This window comes from Struthio camelus, chromosome Z (genome assembly GCF_040807025.1).
Source record: "Struthio camelus isolate bStrCam1 chromosome Z, bStrCam1.hap1, whole genome shotgun sequence".
Classification (NCBI taxonomy): Eukaryota; Metazoa; Chordata; class Aves; order Struthioniformes; family Struthionidae; genus Struthio; species Struthio camelus.
In genome coordinates this window covers 74997496-75017783 of record NC_090982.1, presented here as the reverse complement: position 1 = coordinate 75017783, position 20288 = coordinate 74997496, and the positions used below count along the sequence as shown (strand labels likewise).

General features: G+C 38.3%; 1 protein-coding gene across 1 annotated transcript in view; it reads left to right on the top strand.

The window, feature by feature from the left end:
* LOC138064611 (excitatory amino acid transporter 1) overlaps positions 1-19773 on the top strand; it is a 65494-nt gene extending 45721 nt beyond the window's left edge. The window contains exons 5-10 of the mRNA XM_068928017.1: positions 864-906; positions 9797-10092; positions 11616-11849; positions 14012-14206; positions 15695-15829; positions 17128-19773. Coding sequence (XP_068784118.1) covers positions 864-906; positions 9797-10092; positions 11616-11849; positions 14012-14206; positions 15695-15829; positions 17128-17332 — 1108 coding nt within the window. The 3' untranslated portion in view covers positions 17333-19773. The remainder of the gene's footprint in view (positions 1-863; positions 907-9796; positions 10093-11615; positions 11850-14011; positions 14207-15694; positions 15830-17127) is intronic.
* The last annotated feature ends 515 nt before the right edge of the window (positions 19774-20288 follow it).

The following is a 20288-nucleotide window of genomic DNA, read 5'->3' as shown; positions in this document are numbered from 1 at the left end:
ATGTATTCCAGGGAATAGAGAGGCTGAGGTTTTCAGCTCAGAAGCTTTTCCACAGGTAAAGATCAAAAATTTGTGTTCTACTAACCCTTTTGGAGAAGCCAGAAACATGGAGAAAGGCCTCCGAGAGTCACGCTGCCAGGAAGGGGGACTTCAGAAAGACCCACGAAGAGGTTTACCCTCCGATTTCCTCAATATGTATTCAGCTAGGCTGCCTCTAATTCCGTCAGAAATGTCACCATTATGGAAAATAAACAGACAAACAAAACCTCCCTGTGTAAAAAGTACACATACACGCACGCACACACGCGCACACACACACACACACACACGTAAATTTATATGACTGTGTGTTACTTATTAAAGAATACTCAAACTTTAGGAATATTTATTAATATTAATCGCAACAAGACAGTAGACCAAGTAATAAAAGTCAACACATGCTAGGCCATGTGACTGTGAAAATCATTTGAGAAGTGGAAGTGCACTAAATAATAATGACTTTTTTGTTAATCTATATTCAGACAGCATTAATAAATGCAAAATTAAAAGTCAGCACAGCGCCACAGAGCTTTGTTTGGCAATTTATCTAATATTCTGCTTCGTAAGGAGACTTGCTATACAACATTGGATACAGAGATTGCAGTCGACATGATCTGTCCAACTCTACTGTATCTTGACTTGATGAAGCTAACCAGGCCACTGGCATATGCAAAGCTCTGCTCATTTTATGCATAAATACATACGTATTCATCTAAGGACACCTTTGGAAAATAACCAGTCAATTCCTTTATATAGCTGGGCCACTACTTCAGGTATTACTAGAATCTTACTACTTCTCATGTTCTTTTCTTTCCTTTTCACAGAAATATGTTCCCTCCAAACTTGGTGGAAGCTTGCTTTAAACAGGTAAAAGTGTTTTGCTACTTCCAAATGAAACTCTATTACCATAGCTTCATATAATAAAGTAGGAAAGTAAAACGTAGTAGTGGTTTTTTTTAGGAATATCATGCTTGCACTTGTACTTACAGCAGGGACAAGTCTTATGTATCCTGCCAACTGTCACCAAAAAGCACCCTAGCCAAACCTGTGCTTTGTTTTCATCCATTTCTTTTCAATATTTGCTATAAGAAGTGGAGAAAACCCACCTGGCCCAGAAAATCAAAAGATATATTTTCTGAAAAAGTCAAATTCATGAGTCTGTAGCAAGCTTCACTAAACTCAATACAGTTTCCTTTTCAAAAGCAATGTAATATTGGAGTGGGAGAAACTGGGATATGCACCATCTGTACAGAGACTGCATCACATTCAGGAGTGTCCCATGGGAATACACATAGGTTAGAAACTGAAGCAACAGTTCTGTGGGCATCAGTAAGAAAATCTAAACAGGGGTCTCCCTGTCACCTATGACAGGAATGCCAAAAACACTGCACTTACTTGCTTCCCAAATTTCCCTATCACTGGCCTAGTAAACTTCGCCTGTTATAAGGAGAAAATAAATGTAACTAGTTAAATTCCTTTACTAAGAAAGTACAATATAGATTCAGTGAAACCTAGTATGCATATTGCTGTAATCTCATAGCTTTGTATTGACCCCACAGACAATCTCGAACGGGTATTATTTACCAATTGTTGCTGTAGCAACGAAAAAGCTGGAATGCGGAGGTCAAGAAGCAAGAGTATAAAGTAAAAATTTTCAAAAGTCAGGCTGCGTTACATCTTGCAGAATATTTTTTAAAACACAGTAAAAGTTTCTGCAGTCTCATAAACAGAGACCAATAAAAAGCAGTGACCTTCTACATTAAAGATTTGTTCAAGATTAAAGATAAACTACACCCAGCCCTAAAAACAACAAATACCATGCTTCTATTTTCAGTAAGGATGACGATGAACTCAGGGCAGCGATGGAGAAGGGCGGTATGGAAAGGCAAAAGCCTGCATCCCAACTAGATAACAAAATTCAAGGAATTTAATATAATCAAGTCTCAGAATGAAATTATCTTTTTCTCAAAGTAATGAAAAAATCAGGATATACCATTACAGGTATACAGGTAGCAAGCATTCTTTAAAAATCTGTCAGGTTGGGGAGTTATCATCTGTAACTGGTGAAAGGAATCGTATTGCTTTCAAATTGCAGTTTCAGAAAGATTAGGGTATTGATTTAGGCAGTTAATAACTAATTAGCCTAATCTCAGTTGTGCTGAAGGATGGAAAAGCCTTGAAGGAAAGAGAAAAAACTCTTAAAATTAAAAACTCTTAAAATTAAGTAATAAATGAAAAAAAATATATATGAAAAGTTGGATAAAAGTTAACACGAGCTTCTGAAACATAGATTGTACCAGATTAACCTCTTGTTTTTCTTTCAAAAGATTGCTGGGGTTTTTCTTTTTTTTTTTTTTGGGGGGGGGGGGGGGGTTGTTCCATAGAAGTACAATAGCTCTAATCTACTTTGACTTCTGTAAACCAGTGTATTTAAAACCATGTAGGAAGTAAAATAGTTGAGTAGGGGATAACATTATTGTAAGAACTGTAAAGTTCGTGGAAAGGAGGCCCATCTGAAGATAATAAGAAGTTGCTGTAGGACCAGTCTTGGTCCTAGTTCAATTGATGTTTTTATGAATGACGTTGCCACAAAATGTACGAAATAAAATTTTCTGATGACACAACAGCTGAAGCACTTTGTGTCAGCCAAAGAGGCTGGCTTGTCCTTGGCACAGTATAACCCTGTGGAGAATATAATGTAAATCACAACAGTAAAGTGAGTTGGCCGTTGCAGAGATTGGCAAGCTTGGTAGCGCCTTACAGCTCTATATCACATTCCAGAAAGGCTAACAGGAACTTGTGTTTTGAGATGGGAACTCATAATCAGAAAAAAAGAAAAAAAGAAAGAAAGACAGGAAAAAAAACCCTAACCTAGCTCCAGGATATATTAGTGAGATAACTCCAGTAGAAGAAATAAAGTACTGATACTACCAGAAAAGTCACAAGTGAAATTTTGTCTGGAATATCCAGTACATTCTGATCATTACATTCAAGGAAGACACAAGCCAGGTGGAGACAATGGAGAGAATAGTGGCTGGGATTATCGAATGAACTCAGTGCATTAAGCAAAAGGAAGCTTGCTTTAGAAACTAATTCAGGTACAAAATACCAAAGTGGGAACAGAGGTGTTTTAGATAAAATGTTTATACAAGTAGAAATGGAAATCAGTTCACCATGACTAAATTTAAAGTGGAAATCAGTACAAGGTTAACCTTCGTATCTAAAAGGTGAAGTCCTGGAAAAAAGCTTCAAATAGGAGTTTTGGTGACAAACTGTCTCATTCAGTTAGGTATTCTACAACAACAGAAAACTCAACTCAGTGACTAACAGTCCTAAATCCTATGTTCTTAATTAAAAATGTCCTGTAGATTCTGTTTACGTTATATATATTGTATTTCTCATATGCTTTTCAGTTTGAAGGGATTTCCTAGAAACAGTTCAATAAACAGGATATGTTTAATGACAGTTGTTTCTGACTTTCATCAGCAGATATGCTTACTGAAGTACCAGGTTTTTAAATTTGTTAGACTGATGCTATGAATTTTGAATCAGGTATCAAAATTAGGATTTTTTAGGCATAAAAAAACATTTTACAGGAGAAACAGGAAGGAGTAAGATTCATAGGTGCCCAGATGACGTTGTACATCTGACCCTGTAACGTTCTTTTCAAAAATTTGCATCAGGTTTTTCACATGTTTCTCAGAAGATTTATAGAGAACGATTATCCATCTGGCACTCATCTGGCTCAGAAACACCACGTTTGCTGGCCCAAACACAGAACGCTCGTAATACTCCGCAGTCAAAGGGCCTGTACTAATTTACAGCTGTTCCCATATGGAAACCACCACTGACATATACGCTCCACATTCAAAGCACCTCTTTTGATATATTAACTGCTCACATGCTGTCTTGTCTTCCCTTTAGCAAGTTTATTTCCAGACGGTACTGGAACCCACTGGAAGCTTTTTCTTCTTCTTTCTCACTATTGCGAGCATACAGGCACCCTACTGACCATGTAAGGACTCACAGCAAGGTTTGAACCTGTTACTTTCCCCATCGGTAGCAAGCACCTCCCAAAGCAGCTCCACCAACACACAGAACGAGCTACCATTTGCAAAGTGTTTACCTTATCCTTAGTGCTCAAAAGATCAACTACTACTGAAATGTTGCAATGCTAGGGCATGGAAAATTGCACTTTCCTTAGCATAATTCATTTTAATGAGGTACAGAACTTCTCTGGATGTGAAATTGCTTTCATGCAAAATGAAAGGGAAGGGCTGTGTGCAGCAGAATAATCAAGACAGGAAGCTGAAGGACAACAGGCTTCTAGATAGAGCTGGGAAAGAGTGTATAGGATTGCTGATGGGAGAAGAGCCAGGAAGGAAGACTAGGACCCTAGGTTATTTTAGGAAAGATCTTCCCATTCAGTCCTCTGCTCCTTTGGAGTCTCTTTCCTGCTCTTATTTCTCAGCAAGTCCCTGAGGTAGATAAAACTGCTGCTTCCTCCTTCTTTGCACATTTTCTTCCCAGGAAACAGCAAGAATGATGAATCCAAGTGCTCCTTCCCCTCCAGAATGGCCCCTGCACTATAGAACCCAGAAGCCAGGAGGAGTCCCTGCAGGAGTGAAGGAGAGCCCACCAGAGAGCTAGGGAAATCCTTACATTTAAACCTCTGCCTGAGAAACAGCAGAACCATTTCAGGCATAACCGGTACCATTCAGCCCCTTGTACCAGGAAAGCCTATAGGGACAGACATCCACCCTTGCCTAGCAGGTGAAATTAAGAATAATAAACTGAGAAGTGCTGGGCTTTAGCTTCACTTCATTCTTCGCTAGTTTCCCCCCGCCTACTCCTCCCCCCCCCCCCCCCGGTCAAAGCCCAAAGTCCCCGTTGGCACTCTGGCTCTATCAATACTTAGATCAATGCCAATAACATCAGTGGCAGATGGGAATCACTGCAAACAGCAGATTGTTAAACCAGACAGTATACTTTCTGGTGCTGGTTATTTCCACGTGACACATGTTGCTGCCTTTGCTATGTGCTGATCATTTGGGTTTGGGGGGATTTTTATTAGTTACAGGAGAATCTAAAAAGACTGAGTGCAGATAGACATTCGACATATCTAAAACTATCCAATTTGGGGATATCTTAAGAAATCTTTGAAATTTTTCACTTCTGTCCTTTATCTCTTCACTTCTCTCTCTTTGCTCCATTTGAAGATCCTACCTATCACGGGGCTAAGCAGTTACAAGCAGCCTGCTTTGTAGGCAGATACTGCATTTGAACTGCTCATTCTTCATGCTCTGCTTGAGGATATATCAAAAGACAGAAGAAATACAAGTGAACTTTGAACATCTGGAGAAAGATTGGGGGGGATTGATTGGGAGTAATTTGGGGGTCGGGGGGGCATTGTGTTGTAAATAGGCAAAATTTGATGCCAGCTGAAGCCTAGAGAACTAGAAATGTGCATCTGGTAACTGCATTTCTTCTGATACTTTTTAAATTAATATTCTTCCCTTAGCTCATCCTTATCAAGTGCATTCACATGTGCACACATGCGATTACTAACTAGTGCATGCTGTCTATTCCTAGTGATAGTCTTGGCTGGACCTGTTTCATCCGTTCTTCTGTGTATACTTAGGATGCTTTCACACAGGTCCATGTGAAAAGGAAAGAAAAACTAAACCAAGAAGATGGGATATCATTGTCTTATTGTCTTCATTTCCCATTTTTTTAGGCTTGCACTTAAGGTGCAGAGGAACGGGCTAGCAAACTTGTTGCTTTTAAAGTCATTATCACTAAAAACTACACCACCACATTGCTTCAGCACAGATAGAACTAATTATACTATCTCAAAGTCCTGGCAGTAAATCATGAGTTCTCAGAGCAGCTACACATGTGATTGCCCTGTTTGCTAGTTAACCACTGGAAAGTGCGACTACAGTGGTGTAAAGTTGCTTCTTAAAAAGTTATGCATTATGTTCAGGTGAAATGGCTGTGGGTATTTTGTACTGCTAATGAAAACAAAAGAATAACAAAAGCTGAAACAGGTAATTCATTATATTATGCAGGAATGTATATATATTGTCTGTTTCATAATGAGATAATTAACATTTGTTTTAAAGGTGTTTATTAGCACCATGTCTTGCAACAAAGTCCAGAAGTGCCATTATTTTTATATTTTAATTGCAGAAAAAGTTCTTAATAGAAAGCTATTAGGATTAGCATGTACCACACAACATCCACCTTGCTCCTAATTTGCTTTCTATAAATGAACTTAAAGAAAATGCATGAATATTTTATTTCTAAAACCTTACCAGGCAAAATACCTCTGCCTGGAGACAAAGTGGCCCAGACTTATCCTCAGAAATGACAGGACTTCAGTGATGTTGTACTAGCCCTTCACAGATCATCTGTGAAGGTGTGGGGATTCTAGGAGAACATAATCAGCTCTTCGGAGATCCCTAGGCCTGCAATGTGTTTTTACGTGAGCAGTTTTTCTTTGTCTCATTTCTTCTAATATCTTTCATCTGTTGGCTTTTTCACCCTTTTTCACAGTTGACTTTTTTCACAGGAAATTTCCTTTGTAGGGGTCAAGCAATCTTGTATTTTGCCTTTAGTGTCATCTGAGAAAGCACTAACAAAAAATAAACCTCAGCCTACACTTTTTCCTAAGAAGAAATCTGCTTTGCAATTCCTTTATTTGATTTTCTTCAATTTCTTTTGCTTCACCAAGAACTTTCTCATGACCACTTCTGATAGATAGATTTGAGTATAAAAAGACAGATACATTCACAAAGTTAACCTTAACCTCATTTATCAATAATGAGAGAAAGACTAGTTCAATTGACTCTCTCAGAGCAAATAAAGTTGCTCTGATTCTTGTTGCTCAAGATTCCCATTTTGAATCTCACTCTAAACAAACAGTCTTTCTGTATTGTCCTGTGAAGGGTTCTAGAAAGACTACTCTCCCTAGGCTAAAGCTAACATTTGTGAATATCTACATCCTACCAACAGAGCAAGTCAACAGAAAAGCCTGCATATCTGTGTACCACTCTCATAGCTGAAATTGAAAAAGTTTTTGCATTGCTAAATGAGGTCCTAAAATCCATGCTATAGCTCTGAAGAGCTATAACTAGTAAGGGACCAAAGGCATCCTCCCGCTGGAATACAATTGCAGAATCAATGCTAAAAAAGAAGGAATATGCTTATTGCCTCCTAAGAGGATTTCTAACTGGGTGTTTAAAGGAAAGACACTTTATGTGATGTGCTTTTTCCTCTCTTGCTGCCCAGCTCTTTCTCTGTCCTCCCGCAATAATTTTTAGACCCAGTGGCCATTTCCAACCTGATCTTGACACAGGGGGACACAGTTTCAGAAAAACCCAGACTGTATCGCCACTGAGGAAAAAACAGTTAAGACAGCTCCTGTCCTATTGGGACAGGCTGCAGCTAGTCAGATAATCGGTATACATCTAACACTGTCAAACAGCCATGCCACATGTTGCTTTTGACCTGGTCGCATAGGTAGGAACGAGAGAAGAATCTGAGGGTCATGGAGGAGAACTGGGGAGAAGATAGTTATGATGTGTCTAGGGAAAGTAGGAAATAAATCCTTAGGAAATCCTGTAGGAAATCAGGCTTTAATTCCAGTGCTCATAAAGAAGCTTGCTTTTCAATGTTGGTCTAATCTGCATGCCCACAAGTCCAGCATATTTACTGCTTTCAGACTTTTGCCTTAAGTAAATTCGCCTAGCTTTCTTTTCTACTTAAAAAAAGAAATAAAAATATGAATATAATATAATCATCATACCCCTAAACATAAAAAAAGAATTAGAAGTGCTTGACGTACAGTATTAGGTAGTATTTAAATGTTATTGTCAGGACTGTGATAAAATTCCTTCGGTGTTAACTTCTGGATAATTTCCATTTCCACTCTACTAGCTCTGTCACTTAAACAGGCAATCCCATCCCCTTCTTCCCTGGCTGTGTAGTCCTACTCTCGGTGTTTTGCCGTCTGTGGCATTCAATGATTCCTCAGTGAGCTGATTCACCTCCATTCCCTTTCCAAGAAATAGCCGCTTTTTTTGCTGGATTAGTTTTCTGTCAACATAAGGAGTAATACTGGCTCATAGAGAGACCAGACTAGAACTGGCACAGAGAAGAAATTATCACAAAATGGAGTGGGCAAGGGAGTGGAACTGTGCTTTTCAGTGTCAGGCAACTACTACAACAGCTTGGTTCTCTCGTCTAACTGCCGCCCAAGTCTTACAGCTTTTTTGCAAATTTTATTTCAAATTCAAGAATAGCTGACTTCCATGGACATTCGTTCTGCTATATTTTATTCAGAAATTTTCCATAAAGCAACTCTTACTTGAAATTCTGAAGTTCTTTAAACCTTCAGGGGATACAGCAAATATCTGTTAGGCGTGCATCAAAAGTATTCAGGTATGGAAAAAAATCAGAAATTCAGAATCACAGAAGGGCCGAGGTTGGAAGGGACCTCTGGAGATCATCTAGTCCAACCCCACTGCTCATGCAAGGTCACCTAGAGCATGTTGCCCAGGATCGTGTCCAGACGGGTTTTGAATATCTCCAGGGAAGGAGACTGCACAACCTCTCTGGGCAACCTGTTCCAGTGCTCTGTCACCCTCACAGGAAAGAAGTTTTTCCTCATGATCAGATCAGTGTTTCTCAATGCTGATATTCAAGTTTTGCATCTTCGTCATAAAATATAAGGTCCATTTCACTCAAATAAAGCTTGCAAAGTGTGCAACAGTCTCCAAGTATGACTAATAATACTACAGTTCTTTGGCTTAATCTTTGGTTTTTTTAGAGAGGCCCAAAGAAATAAAAATCAAAAGTTGCTGAATATGTCACACTTGCATCCCATTGCTTAATATGGTGTTTAGCATCCTGAGATAAATTTGAAACATTTTTCAAGAGGTATTTAGTAGTCTTCATACACAAAAGAATTTAAACAGGACAGGGATGCAGGGCTTTTTGGAGCCCAGAGAGAAATAATCAGGATATGCATTTCTCTTTTGAAAAATAATAGGTGGTGGAAGCCTGGTTTTCAAAGTACAGATTTAGTAGTATATTCAGATATTGAATTTGATTTGCCTGTCCCATAATGGGACCACTTCAAGTAGAACCCTTTTCCTAATAAAGAGATACACCGAAACTGGTGATTTATTACTGTGAAAGCAGAGAAAATTAATGGCTTTGCCATAGCAATCTCCTAATCTCAGGTTTAAAAAAGAAGAAAGAGGAATGTAATATTTAGGTTGTTTTCAGTATTTTTTTTTTAATTAAAAAGATGAAAAAGTAAGGAAGTCCTGGAGCGTATGAAAAGATTGCAACTATCCTAAATGGCTTATTTTGTAACAGCTTTGCTGTATGAAGTAAAAATGTTGTTGGGAAAAATAACAATTTATAAAAACACAAACTAAGAACTCCTAGTTTTGTCACAAAATTCAGGAGTATGATAAACATGCATATTTGATTTTGACTTATACACGTGTATGAGATAGTGATAGTCTGGAAGCTAAAGGTGAAGCTTTAGCCCTTGCAGTTAATATGGGTTTTTTATGTGGCCTTCAGTAAAGCCAGGTTTTCATCACTGTTCACTTTACCAATAAATGTTACATCAAGAATTCACATGTCCTCTAATATGAATTATTTCATGTGTGATGATTTTTACCTTTGTTTGCTATAATTCACAGTAATTTCTCCCTTCCTTTTCTTTTTGTTTTACTAGTTCAAAACTAACTATGAGAAGAGAATGTTTAAAGTAGATATTCCACCCAACGACACATCCACAGTGGCTTCCATAATAAGTAATGTGTCAGAAGCAATGGAAACCCTTGCCCGAATGCAAGAGGAAATAGTTCCTGTTCCGGGTTCTGTAAATGGAGTCAACGCCCTTGGCTTGGTGGTTTTTTCAATAAGCTTCGGCCTGGTGATTGGAAGCATGAAGGAGCAAGGTCAGGCATTAAAAGACTTCTTTGATAGCCTGAATGAAGCTATCATGCGACTGGTAGCTCTAATCATGTGGTAAGTGCCTCTTTGACATAGGCTATGTTAAGTCATTAATAATATTTTTTCATCAGAGTCATCCACTGGCTAGCAAGAGTCTGTGTTTGACAGGAAGTCCGATAATAATATCTTAACTATCTTCTAACTTTTTGGTAAATGAACCAAGGAATTGTAATTCCTTATATCAATAATCTTCCAAAACATACCTGCCCTTTCACAAGAGTGATTAAAAATCAGGGGCCATGGCAGAATTTGTTACACTTATACAGGCCCATTTTATATCTTTATAAGTAGACAAAAATCACATCAATATGCCACCAAAGTTTCCTTGTAACCTACTCTGACTTCACTAAAGAAAACTGATAAATTTCTTGCATAATCTTATCTCTACGCAGTAAGACCTTGTTATCATTCCTTCCCACCACAACTGGTTCCTGCAATTGTGTTGTAGCACATATACATATCTCCCTGCATTGTAGCTGCACTGCTCACGGAAAGATGTTTGCAAATCATGTTTGCTACTTCCTTTACTGTGTTCAACAGATAAATAAAATCAAAGTATTTTCCCTCAAGCATTATCTGTGAAGTCTCTTCAACAATGAAGATAGAGTATTCCTCAGGTAGAAGGTTTAACTGTGAAAAGAAATGATGTCTGAAACGTCTTGTTGCCTTCTTTACTGCAGCAGATTGTCTTACCAAAAAAAAAAAGTTACCATAAAAAAACCCCAAACCAACCCAACAACACATCCGCATAAGTTTAGTACAAGATGCAAAACTAGAAATAAGTATATTTTTCCAAAAAGTAAAATTCTGTTCTGCCAGAAAACATCTACACAAAGCAAAAGTCTTTTCTTCTCCTTCTTCACACCTACAATTAAGATAATAAAACAGTGGGTGAGAATTGTTACTTTTGAGAAGTTTCTACATGGATTTGATGGCTAAAAGTGTATCTAACTGAGCTGTGTTGGATAAATGGTGTCCTGTGGTCCCTTGGTATAAAAAGATGGACATTCATGGAAATAAGGCTGTAAGTCCAGCTGTAACAGCATAATGTTTCTAAAGCTCTTAATGAGTCTGTCACATAGAGCTAGCCCTTCGTTTGTAGCTGTGCTTACCAGAAAGGCAAAAGTAGCTTTTACCATCCTTACAGCTGACCCCACAGTGCAGCCAGCCTCTGTTGTGCGGGCGGATTCCATGCTGATTTGTCCTATGCCCCACTGGGAAAGGCCAGAAGCAGCCTGAACACTTGAATTCCAAAGGGAGCTCATCTCTTCAGATGTCTGAAAAGCATGCTATAAAAGTTCTTCTCCCGACTTTCGCTTACCAGATCCTGAATCCAACAGAAATGGTCACTGCTGTGATTTCATCCAGGTTGACCTGCTAGGAGTTAAAGAGTTAAGATCTTTAACGGCTTCTGAATAATTGCGGTCATCCAACTCGTAAAATCCTACATCCATGCATGCATATAAACTAAAAACGTGGATGGGGGAATGGATCTCTACTTTGTTCAGTACAATATTGATTTGATTTCTTATTTGCAGGTATGCTCCACTTGGAATCCTCTTCTTGATTGCTGGAAAAATTGTTGAGATGGAAGATATGGGTGTGATCGGTGGTCAGCTTGCTATGTATACTGTAACAGTTATTATCGGTTTGCTAATTCATGCGGTCATCGTCCTACCTCTTCTCTACTTCCTGATCACTCGTAAGAACCCTTGGGTATTTATTGGAGGACTGATCCAGGCACTAGTCACAGCTTTGGGAACATCTTCCAGGTACAATACAATATTTTAAAGCTATATAATTTTTAATATAATCGGTTTGAGAAACAATTTTGTCTAACGTAATTGGTTAATTCCATATTCATAGACAACAAACACTCATTTGGACACTTTATTTCAGCTCTGCAGCTCTCTGATATAGAAGATTATCATTATATTGACTTGGGTGGTCTATTTTCATTTTCTGTGAGAAAGCTTGAGCAGGGTTGAAATAGGTCCGTTTGTTGATGCAGACTGTATGGTTGGAAGCCTTGTGACTTTGATTAACCTTGGTGTTGGAGATTTGTATGTGCTTTATTGTGGTCTGTTGGTGAAGGATGAAGTTGACAAGGAAAGTTTTACATTTATGCATGGCAAAATGGTGAGGCAAACAGGAGGGTTTAAAAGGGATTCTGAGAGAGTTTGAGAGCCTTTCTTTACAGGTGAAGTTCTATGCTCAAAATCACAACCTACAGTAGAGATGCCACTTTTGCTCTTTGTTGACGAATTCAGAGGGCCTTCAGATGAGTAAAAATGCTGTTTGTCCTTACGATAAAAGGAATCGTTATTGTACTGAAATATAAATTTCCTATATCATATGATCATTCATGAAACACTTTCCTTTTTAATAAATCTAAAAAGTGACCCCTAAAGACAGATATTTTCAGTCCACCATTCCTCATAACTGTATCTAAGATACTAGTGTTTGGGCTTATTTTAAAGATCTGAATGAGAAGTTATTTGGATCATTAATGTGGAATCTGATTAAGCTTTGTAAGACTGCAAAAGCTTTTGAGGGCTTTAAGAAAATTACGCCAGTATACTAAGGGGTAAAGAGGAATAGTTATTAATTTCACATTTGCATTTTGATGTCAATTCTGGCAAATTAGTGGAATGGCTGAAAAGAGATTTGATTAATAATGATTTAAACATGAACATAATATAACTAATGCCAGTCAACATAGTGAAATTCAGAGAAAATAAATAGTGGCAAATTAAATTAATATCTGTTTTTATGAAATTACAACGTTGGAGGGTAACAGTAAGCACATTAACGAGATATGTTCAAACTTCTGTAACACGTTCCACTTGGCACTGCTCAAGATTCTGAGTAAGAGCCTACACTGATGCCGGATCAAGAAGACGTATTGTAAGTGGATTAAAAACTATTTAAAATTCAACTGTAAGTTGATTGTCATCAAAATATGACAGATTTTCTAGCAGAGTCTTACAGAGTCTTTCTTTACATAAAATTTTATCAGTGATCCGAATGAAAGATAAACTCAGCATTGATAAAGATTTCAGAGACATGAAAGTCTGTGAAGTAGTTAGCAATGAAGAGGCAGACCATTGAGAAGGGAGTAACCTAAATTGCTGGGTCTTGAGAAACCTCTTTACTTTAGTGTAAGCAGATGTAGAGACATATCTTTAAGAACAAAGAGTACAGCCGCCCTTACGGAATGGCCACATTATCCTCCATTCTGTGGCAATGTCTCTGAAGAGGAATTTGGTGTCACGTTGACTCAATGGGCATTCCAGTACAATATGAAACAAAAATGATCAACTGGGTTGTTCTTTAAATGAAATGGCTACTTATATGATATTTGCATGTACCAACAGGGGAACAACATTAAGGTGGTAAAGGAATGTAATCATCCGTCACAATACCTTGTCCAGGGGATCTAGCCAATAGCCATGAGAACTATTAAAGGAACAGAAAACATACTGAAGGCTTGAATAGCTCAATTTGTTTAACAGGGAGAAACATTGCTTAGGAGTGATCTAATCATAACTGCGAGGCACCAAAAATGGGAAGTGGGAATTTTTTAATAGATTCTTCTGCCTAGCATGCCAAAGTATAACAAAACCCAGTGACTGAATACTGAAGTTAAACAAATTCAGACAAGGGACTATGTGGAGAGTGACAGTAATTTAACCATTGGAAAAACTTTCCTAGGGCGTTAGGAGATCTCCACCATGAGGAGGGTTTAAATCTAGCCTGGACATTTTTTTTTTAATAGGCTGGCAGTTCTCATAAACATCAAGTCATCAAAACCCACACAGACACTTGGAAGGGGCAATTGTCAGACAGTCTCTTTTGTCATTATAATACATGACAATCTTTTTTCTCCCTCTCTGTAGAATTTATACTGCGTATTATTTTCTTCCTGTTTCAGTTCTGCCACGCTACCTGTTACATTTAAGTGTCTAGAAGAAATAAACGGAGTGGACAAGCGAGTTACAAGATTTGTACTCCCAGTCGGTGCTACAATTAATATGGATGGAACTGCTTTATATGAGGCTTTGGCTGCAATTTTCATTGCGCAGGTTAACAACTTTGATCTGAACTTTGGGCAGATTATCACAATCAGGTACAGAAGCCGTTATTACCTACACCTAATCAAAGTACCTTTGTGATGACTCCTTCTTGCCAGTATATGAGAGATTAAACAAAAGTGTCTAGAGCTAAAAGCAAGAACTACAGCTGCAGTAGCTGAATAAATGTAATGATTGACATCTGCACAGAAGAAGCCCCACAGTACATATTCTCCATTAGGTAAACCTTTAAAAACTGTAGCCTGACACCTATCACTGCACTTAGTAGAGTCATCAGGAGCAGTTTTTAACAACTTTTAAATTTTCTTTCTTAAGATCTCATGCAGCTGTTGGGAGCAGTAGACTTATAATCAGTACTAGATAGCTTATAATGCTTGTACAAAGCAGCGCCATGAGAGCAGCACAGTGGCATGGCAGAGAGCTACTGCTAGAAGGGGTACGTTTTGCTAGTCACGATGGTCTCAGGATACGAGTAGAGCACGCTATGTAAGGAGCAATAATACTTTTTATTAGACCAATGGATAGAACTAGAGAAGATAGATGTGCCTTTTCAAGTACACAAGCCTTCACATCTCTGATAGAACAGCAAACAACCCACTAAGTACCACTAGATGATTACCGATCTGCATTAATTTATCTGCATTATGTTAATCAAGCAGTTTAAGAGGAAAGCGTGATGGGTACGTGTGCAGAAGAGAGAGATGTCAACGGGGGAGAGGGGACACTGTAGGACAGAGACACAGATATTTATCACTCAGGAACATCACGAGCTCAGATAAGGTAAATTGGGAATGAAGAAGATTTTCAAAAAGAAGCGCTTCTCTCCATAAAACCCATCTACTTAATTCCATATTCATCAACAGGAGGCAAAACCACTTTCACACTGTCATGAGGCACATCCTGAGTCTGAGGCAGTAGTTTCACACTCATTAGTACTACAGCTGCTCACTGCCACATCACCTGACAGAACAAACTTTTCCTAAATCAGATGTGAACAAGCATATCTCTCTGAAGCTACTAGAGTGTATGATTCAGGATTTCTGCCAGCTGCCTGCTTTCTGCTGGCTGAATGCCAGCTTCCGTAGAACAGAGGATACTTCACCTGGTGTGAAGGTGTAGTGACATGGACAGACAGCACAAGTGCCTGTATTAGATTTGCTAGGACAAACTTAACCTCCTCAGCTTTTCTTTTAACCTGTTTGAGCTGGTGGAGTGGATTTGTTTAATGGGTGATGACAGGTAGCTGAAATGTTTTTCACTGGCCCTTAGCATCCAGCAGGGATATTTACTATCTCACAAAACCATGTTTCAGGGTTCTGGTTAAAGGTTAAGTGTAAACATTTTGGATTAAGATCCACGCTGCCCTGGAGCTGTGCAGTGTTCAGATTAGGGACTGCGCTCATCTCTTCCTTTACTACTGAGAAATTGCTTTTTTGCTTCATATCTGTTTTTAATGTTTGCAAGACGATAAGGAGAGTCTATTGTGGAAGTCAGTTAATTGCTCTTGCCTTCTCTACGCACAGCATCACAGCTACAGCTGCCAGTATTGGGGCTGCAGGCATTCCTCAAGCTGGACTGGTCACCATGGTCATTGTGCTTACATCAGTTGGTTTGCCTACAGATGATATCACTCTTATCATTGCAGTGGACTGGTTTTTGTAAGTATTTTGGGAGTTAGACCATAAGTAAGTATCTAAGGGGTTAGACCATTTTTAAAAGCACAACAGTCAGGTACATTCTGACAATACTACGATCAGTGGGATCCTTCTTTAGCTGTGGAAGGCAATTGAAAAAAAGCATTAAAAATCACAATTTTTTGCAACTAAATTCTCTTCTTAGAGCAGGTGGTGAGGCGTGTTACTTAATGGTGATTCCTTTTGCATGCAAAAGGGTTACTCAGAAACATGGATCCTTAGGTTATTAAGAAAACTTTCAGACACATTGTATGTAATTCAATTAGTAAAGAATTGGTTTGGTTTTGTATTTTTTTGTAGGCTGTTAATGAAAACCTTTCCATCAATCAGGGTCAGAGTATGGAAGTTCACTAATTCAAATCTGACCCAGTTCATGGCAGCCCTGCTGCCTATCTCATCAAGGAAAGGTTCCTATGTCTTCCCCATGGACATAGAAATGAAAAACTAGAGTAACTGTCCTGTCCAGCCAGTACAATGTATTGCCCTTCAGCTTCTCCATCTCTCTGTTTGCAGAACACTTAACTGGCAGCCGTAGATATATGGGGGAAACCTTTAGCTCCAGGAACTAAACCATAAGCAAAAGGGTTTCCTCTGACCTCTATTTCTGACCACTATTAGTTATAGTTTCCAGAGGATTTTTCTGTCTCAAAAGAGCCCTAGAAAAAGTTGCTCGTGTCTTTATCAGAACACAGTGTCTTCAAATGGTAATCCAACTACATGCCCATAGCCTAATATAGGTGGACGCTCACCAAGTAAGGAACCAGTCTCTCCTTGTCAGGCTGCCTCCTACATCTTCTGGGCAGAGATCTTTAAGAAGGCTGAATTGTTTTGGTTCACTTTGAATCATTTCAGCAGAATTCCACCCTGAACTACTGGCCATAGTTTATGGTCATGAGGGAAATGACAGTAAGAAGGTAGACTGTCATTGGCTTACATCTCAGGAGGATATAAACCCAAAGCACTATAGTATAGAAATGCCTCCAAGAAGCCCCTACCACATGGTGCCTTTATCGCTCTCATCACACATCAACTGTTTCTTGCTGTGAAGTTGCCAGGAATATTAACACATTTTGCGTCTGTAAATCCTGATATATTTTTTCATTTCTATAGATGGAATCATGGCATTAACTGTTCAGATAAATGAATGCACATAACACTGTTGAATCATCTAGCAGCTATTTTCAAAGGCCATTTTAACAACTAGTCTGCATGCTTCCCTGAGCAAGTGGTAAGGTCAAGGCTGATTTACTATTTCTCCATAGGGATCGCCTCCGTACCACTACCAACGTCTTGGGCGACTCCATTGGAGCAGGAATTGTTGAACATTTATCACGGCATGAGCTGAAGAACAGGGATGCTGAGATGGGTAATTCTGTGATAGAGGAAAATGAAATGAAGAAACCATACCAACTGATCTCACAGGAAAATGAGAGTGAGAAACCATTAGATAGTGAAACCAAGATGTAGAGTAAAGAAGGCATGAGTCCAACACTACAAGTGTGGAAAGCTTATACTTTTTCCAGCCATTTATGTCTTGAATTCACCAAGTCTGCTTAGTCCTTGTTTTCTCCCTTCATGCTAGCACTGAAAAATAATTAATGACAATATATTCCAAATTAGCAGTGATCAAGGTATATGTTGGCTTCCCACTTAAAAAAAATTAACAGGCAACACTACCGGTCCTGCTAGACATGTGCTAACTGAGAATAAAAAAAGAGAGATTGTTTATTAAATCGTAAAACATACCAGTGTATATGTTACTCCGTCCTGTAAATGTGATCTTATTCTTTTTTTTATGAACTGGAAAGTAAAAGCAGATAGCAGAGCCTGAAAAATGGTTTTATTTTTTTAAAATACCTGTTGCAAACATCCTAACATCTATAAGCACACAATCAACATTTTAACTCGATAACCGCATCCAGCTAAGTAAATTAACAGGCTTTTCACTTTTTTGTCTGATGTCATTTTTCTATAGTGTTACATCCTTGTTTTATTACCAGCAGCACAATAAAAAGAGGGACGTTAAATGAAAGGATAAAAACGGAGATGTGTTAAAAAAAAAAAAAAAAACAATCAGCACTTTTATCAGCTGAGTTGAAATAACATTTCTGGGAAAGTGATTTCTCCTGGCCACAATTTTTTGCGTTAGACTCAGCTGATTTGACAAAACCAGCCTGCTTAGCAATCAGCTCCCCCTGACTGCAGAAACTTATGCGTGCATGTATGTATATGTACCTTCACCCCCTTATCTTCAGCACTGCAACTCAGTCGAACTATCTATGTGTATAAGTGTTCACAAGGGGCAAAGCCCTAGATTGTATTGTCTCTGGGACAGGGTACGTGACTTCCTCTATGTTTGAAAAGAACATAGAATGCTGTGGACATGCCAGTTACCTACTTAAGAAACACTAATAAGAATAGAAGACAATGCCAGCACTTTGCAGAAGGTACAGAAGGGTGAGATGCTCGGATCCTACTAGGACTGGATCCTAAATCAGCCAGTGCTGAAATGGCATTGCTAGAATCCCCGAGACCAGGAGGAGATTTTCCAACTGGAAACCTCGCAAAAGCTTGGTCATTCCGTTGATAAGTAATGAAGCTATTAGCTGGATTTATATTTTTCCGTCTGGAGAAGAAGGCTCTCTATCTCAATGTGAAATTTCCAAATCTTTGTGTGTTTATCAGCAGTATCTCAAAAATAAAAAATAATCCTTTAGAAAGTAAAACTAATGGGTGCTTTTTTATTTTTTACCAGGAAAAATATATAACTTGCAAAATAGTAAATACTGTTATAAATGTTGAAAATGTTGTTAGAAAGGTTTTTTGAAGCGCAATATTGTAGGTTTCCTTTGGGGAACAGATAAGGAAAGAACGAAAAAAGGGAGATAATGCACTTGTAATCCTGTGGCTTTTTTTTGTCCGTTTCAACATTACTCCCTGATGAAGCCCTTTTCTAGAAATATAAATTATATATTTTTTTCTTTTTACCTTGTATTAGTATGGAAGCTAAAATGGGAAGTTTTATAATGCAGTTACAATTGGGGAATGAAGAAATGTTAATTGAAAGACACACCACTGTTGAACGGTCTTTCTTATTCAAATGTTTGCTTCTCTTCCTTTCTCCTGTCTCCCCTCCCACCCCGAAAAAGAATTCTGATGGAAGAAATGAAGGATTCCCTTGCAATATCCCAGTTGCCACTCAAAAAATGTTCAGGATGTTGCTTTTGTCACTAAAAGCATATCAGTGTGGTGTGCAAGTAACTGCAGTGAAAATGTCAGCATGCTGGTTAAAGGCACATCTTTCCCCGTGTTTTGAGTGGTGAGGCAAGACTGGTTTTTTAAGACTGACAATTCCTGCCAATCTTCTTCAGTTGAGTAACCCAGACAATATGGGCAGGAAATCTCCAGTGAAGGAAGTAAGCAGGGTTTAATACAGAGTATTGAGCAGTCAGACCTACAAAGCTCTAAATGAATCTCTGACCGAAAGAAAACAAGTGTGGTTTGTTTGGGTTTTTTTGCTAACAGGATGCAAACCTAGAATACAGACAGACGTTTTCTGATATGTAATTAGAGATATTTTTATATAGATACTGTATTCAGAATGTGTGTATAAAAGTTAACTGTAGAATTTATGGTGTAACAATTTAATTTTTGTTAAGATTCTGTTTGGAAATACATTGCAAAGATTTAATGTAAATGGCTGTCTTTCTATGACATCAGCTGAGAAAAACGAATTGTGTCACAAAGTATGTGATCTTTTTTATACTAACTTTGTTTCTTATGGAAATCAGGTATTATAGAAAGATTCCTTTCCCCATCACTCACTGGTTCTGCATTGATATGCACCCAGAGTGGATTGAGAAACATTACTTTGTAGATGTATTTTCAATAAAATTAGTTTTACATTACTGCTTTTTTGTGATTTCTTTCAAAGGCTCTGTAACAGAAGAAACTTCAGACAAATTCAAAGTATACGTATTTGTAATATGGGATTTCAGGAATTCCAGGCTATTTTACACAGCAAAGCCTTGATACAGCAGTATTTCTGCATTCAAATATCTCTTTGAGCTTTCATGAACAGAAATAAGTAAGTGAAACAGGACAGACAAAGGAATGCAAGGAATGGGGGCAGGGCAGGGAGCCCCAGTAAGAATAAAAAGAATCAAAGTTAATTCAACTGAAGTTCATCCAAATTCAAGCACATAAATTCATACAGATATCTAGAAAATATTATGTGATTAAGCATTTACAACAGCTTTTTTTACTGACTCAGCTACAGCAAAGCTGCCAACTTGTTTTGCATGTGTTCAAAATTCAGAAAGTGTCACTGGGCCATGGCCAGCAGTAAAAAACATTGACTGGCGTATTTCAGCATCTTAACATTGTAGTCATCTTCTCATCACTTTTCTCAGAGAAATGGTTG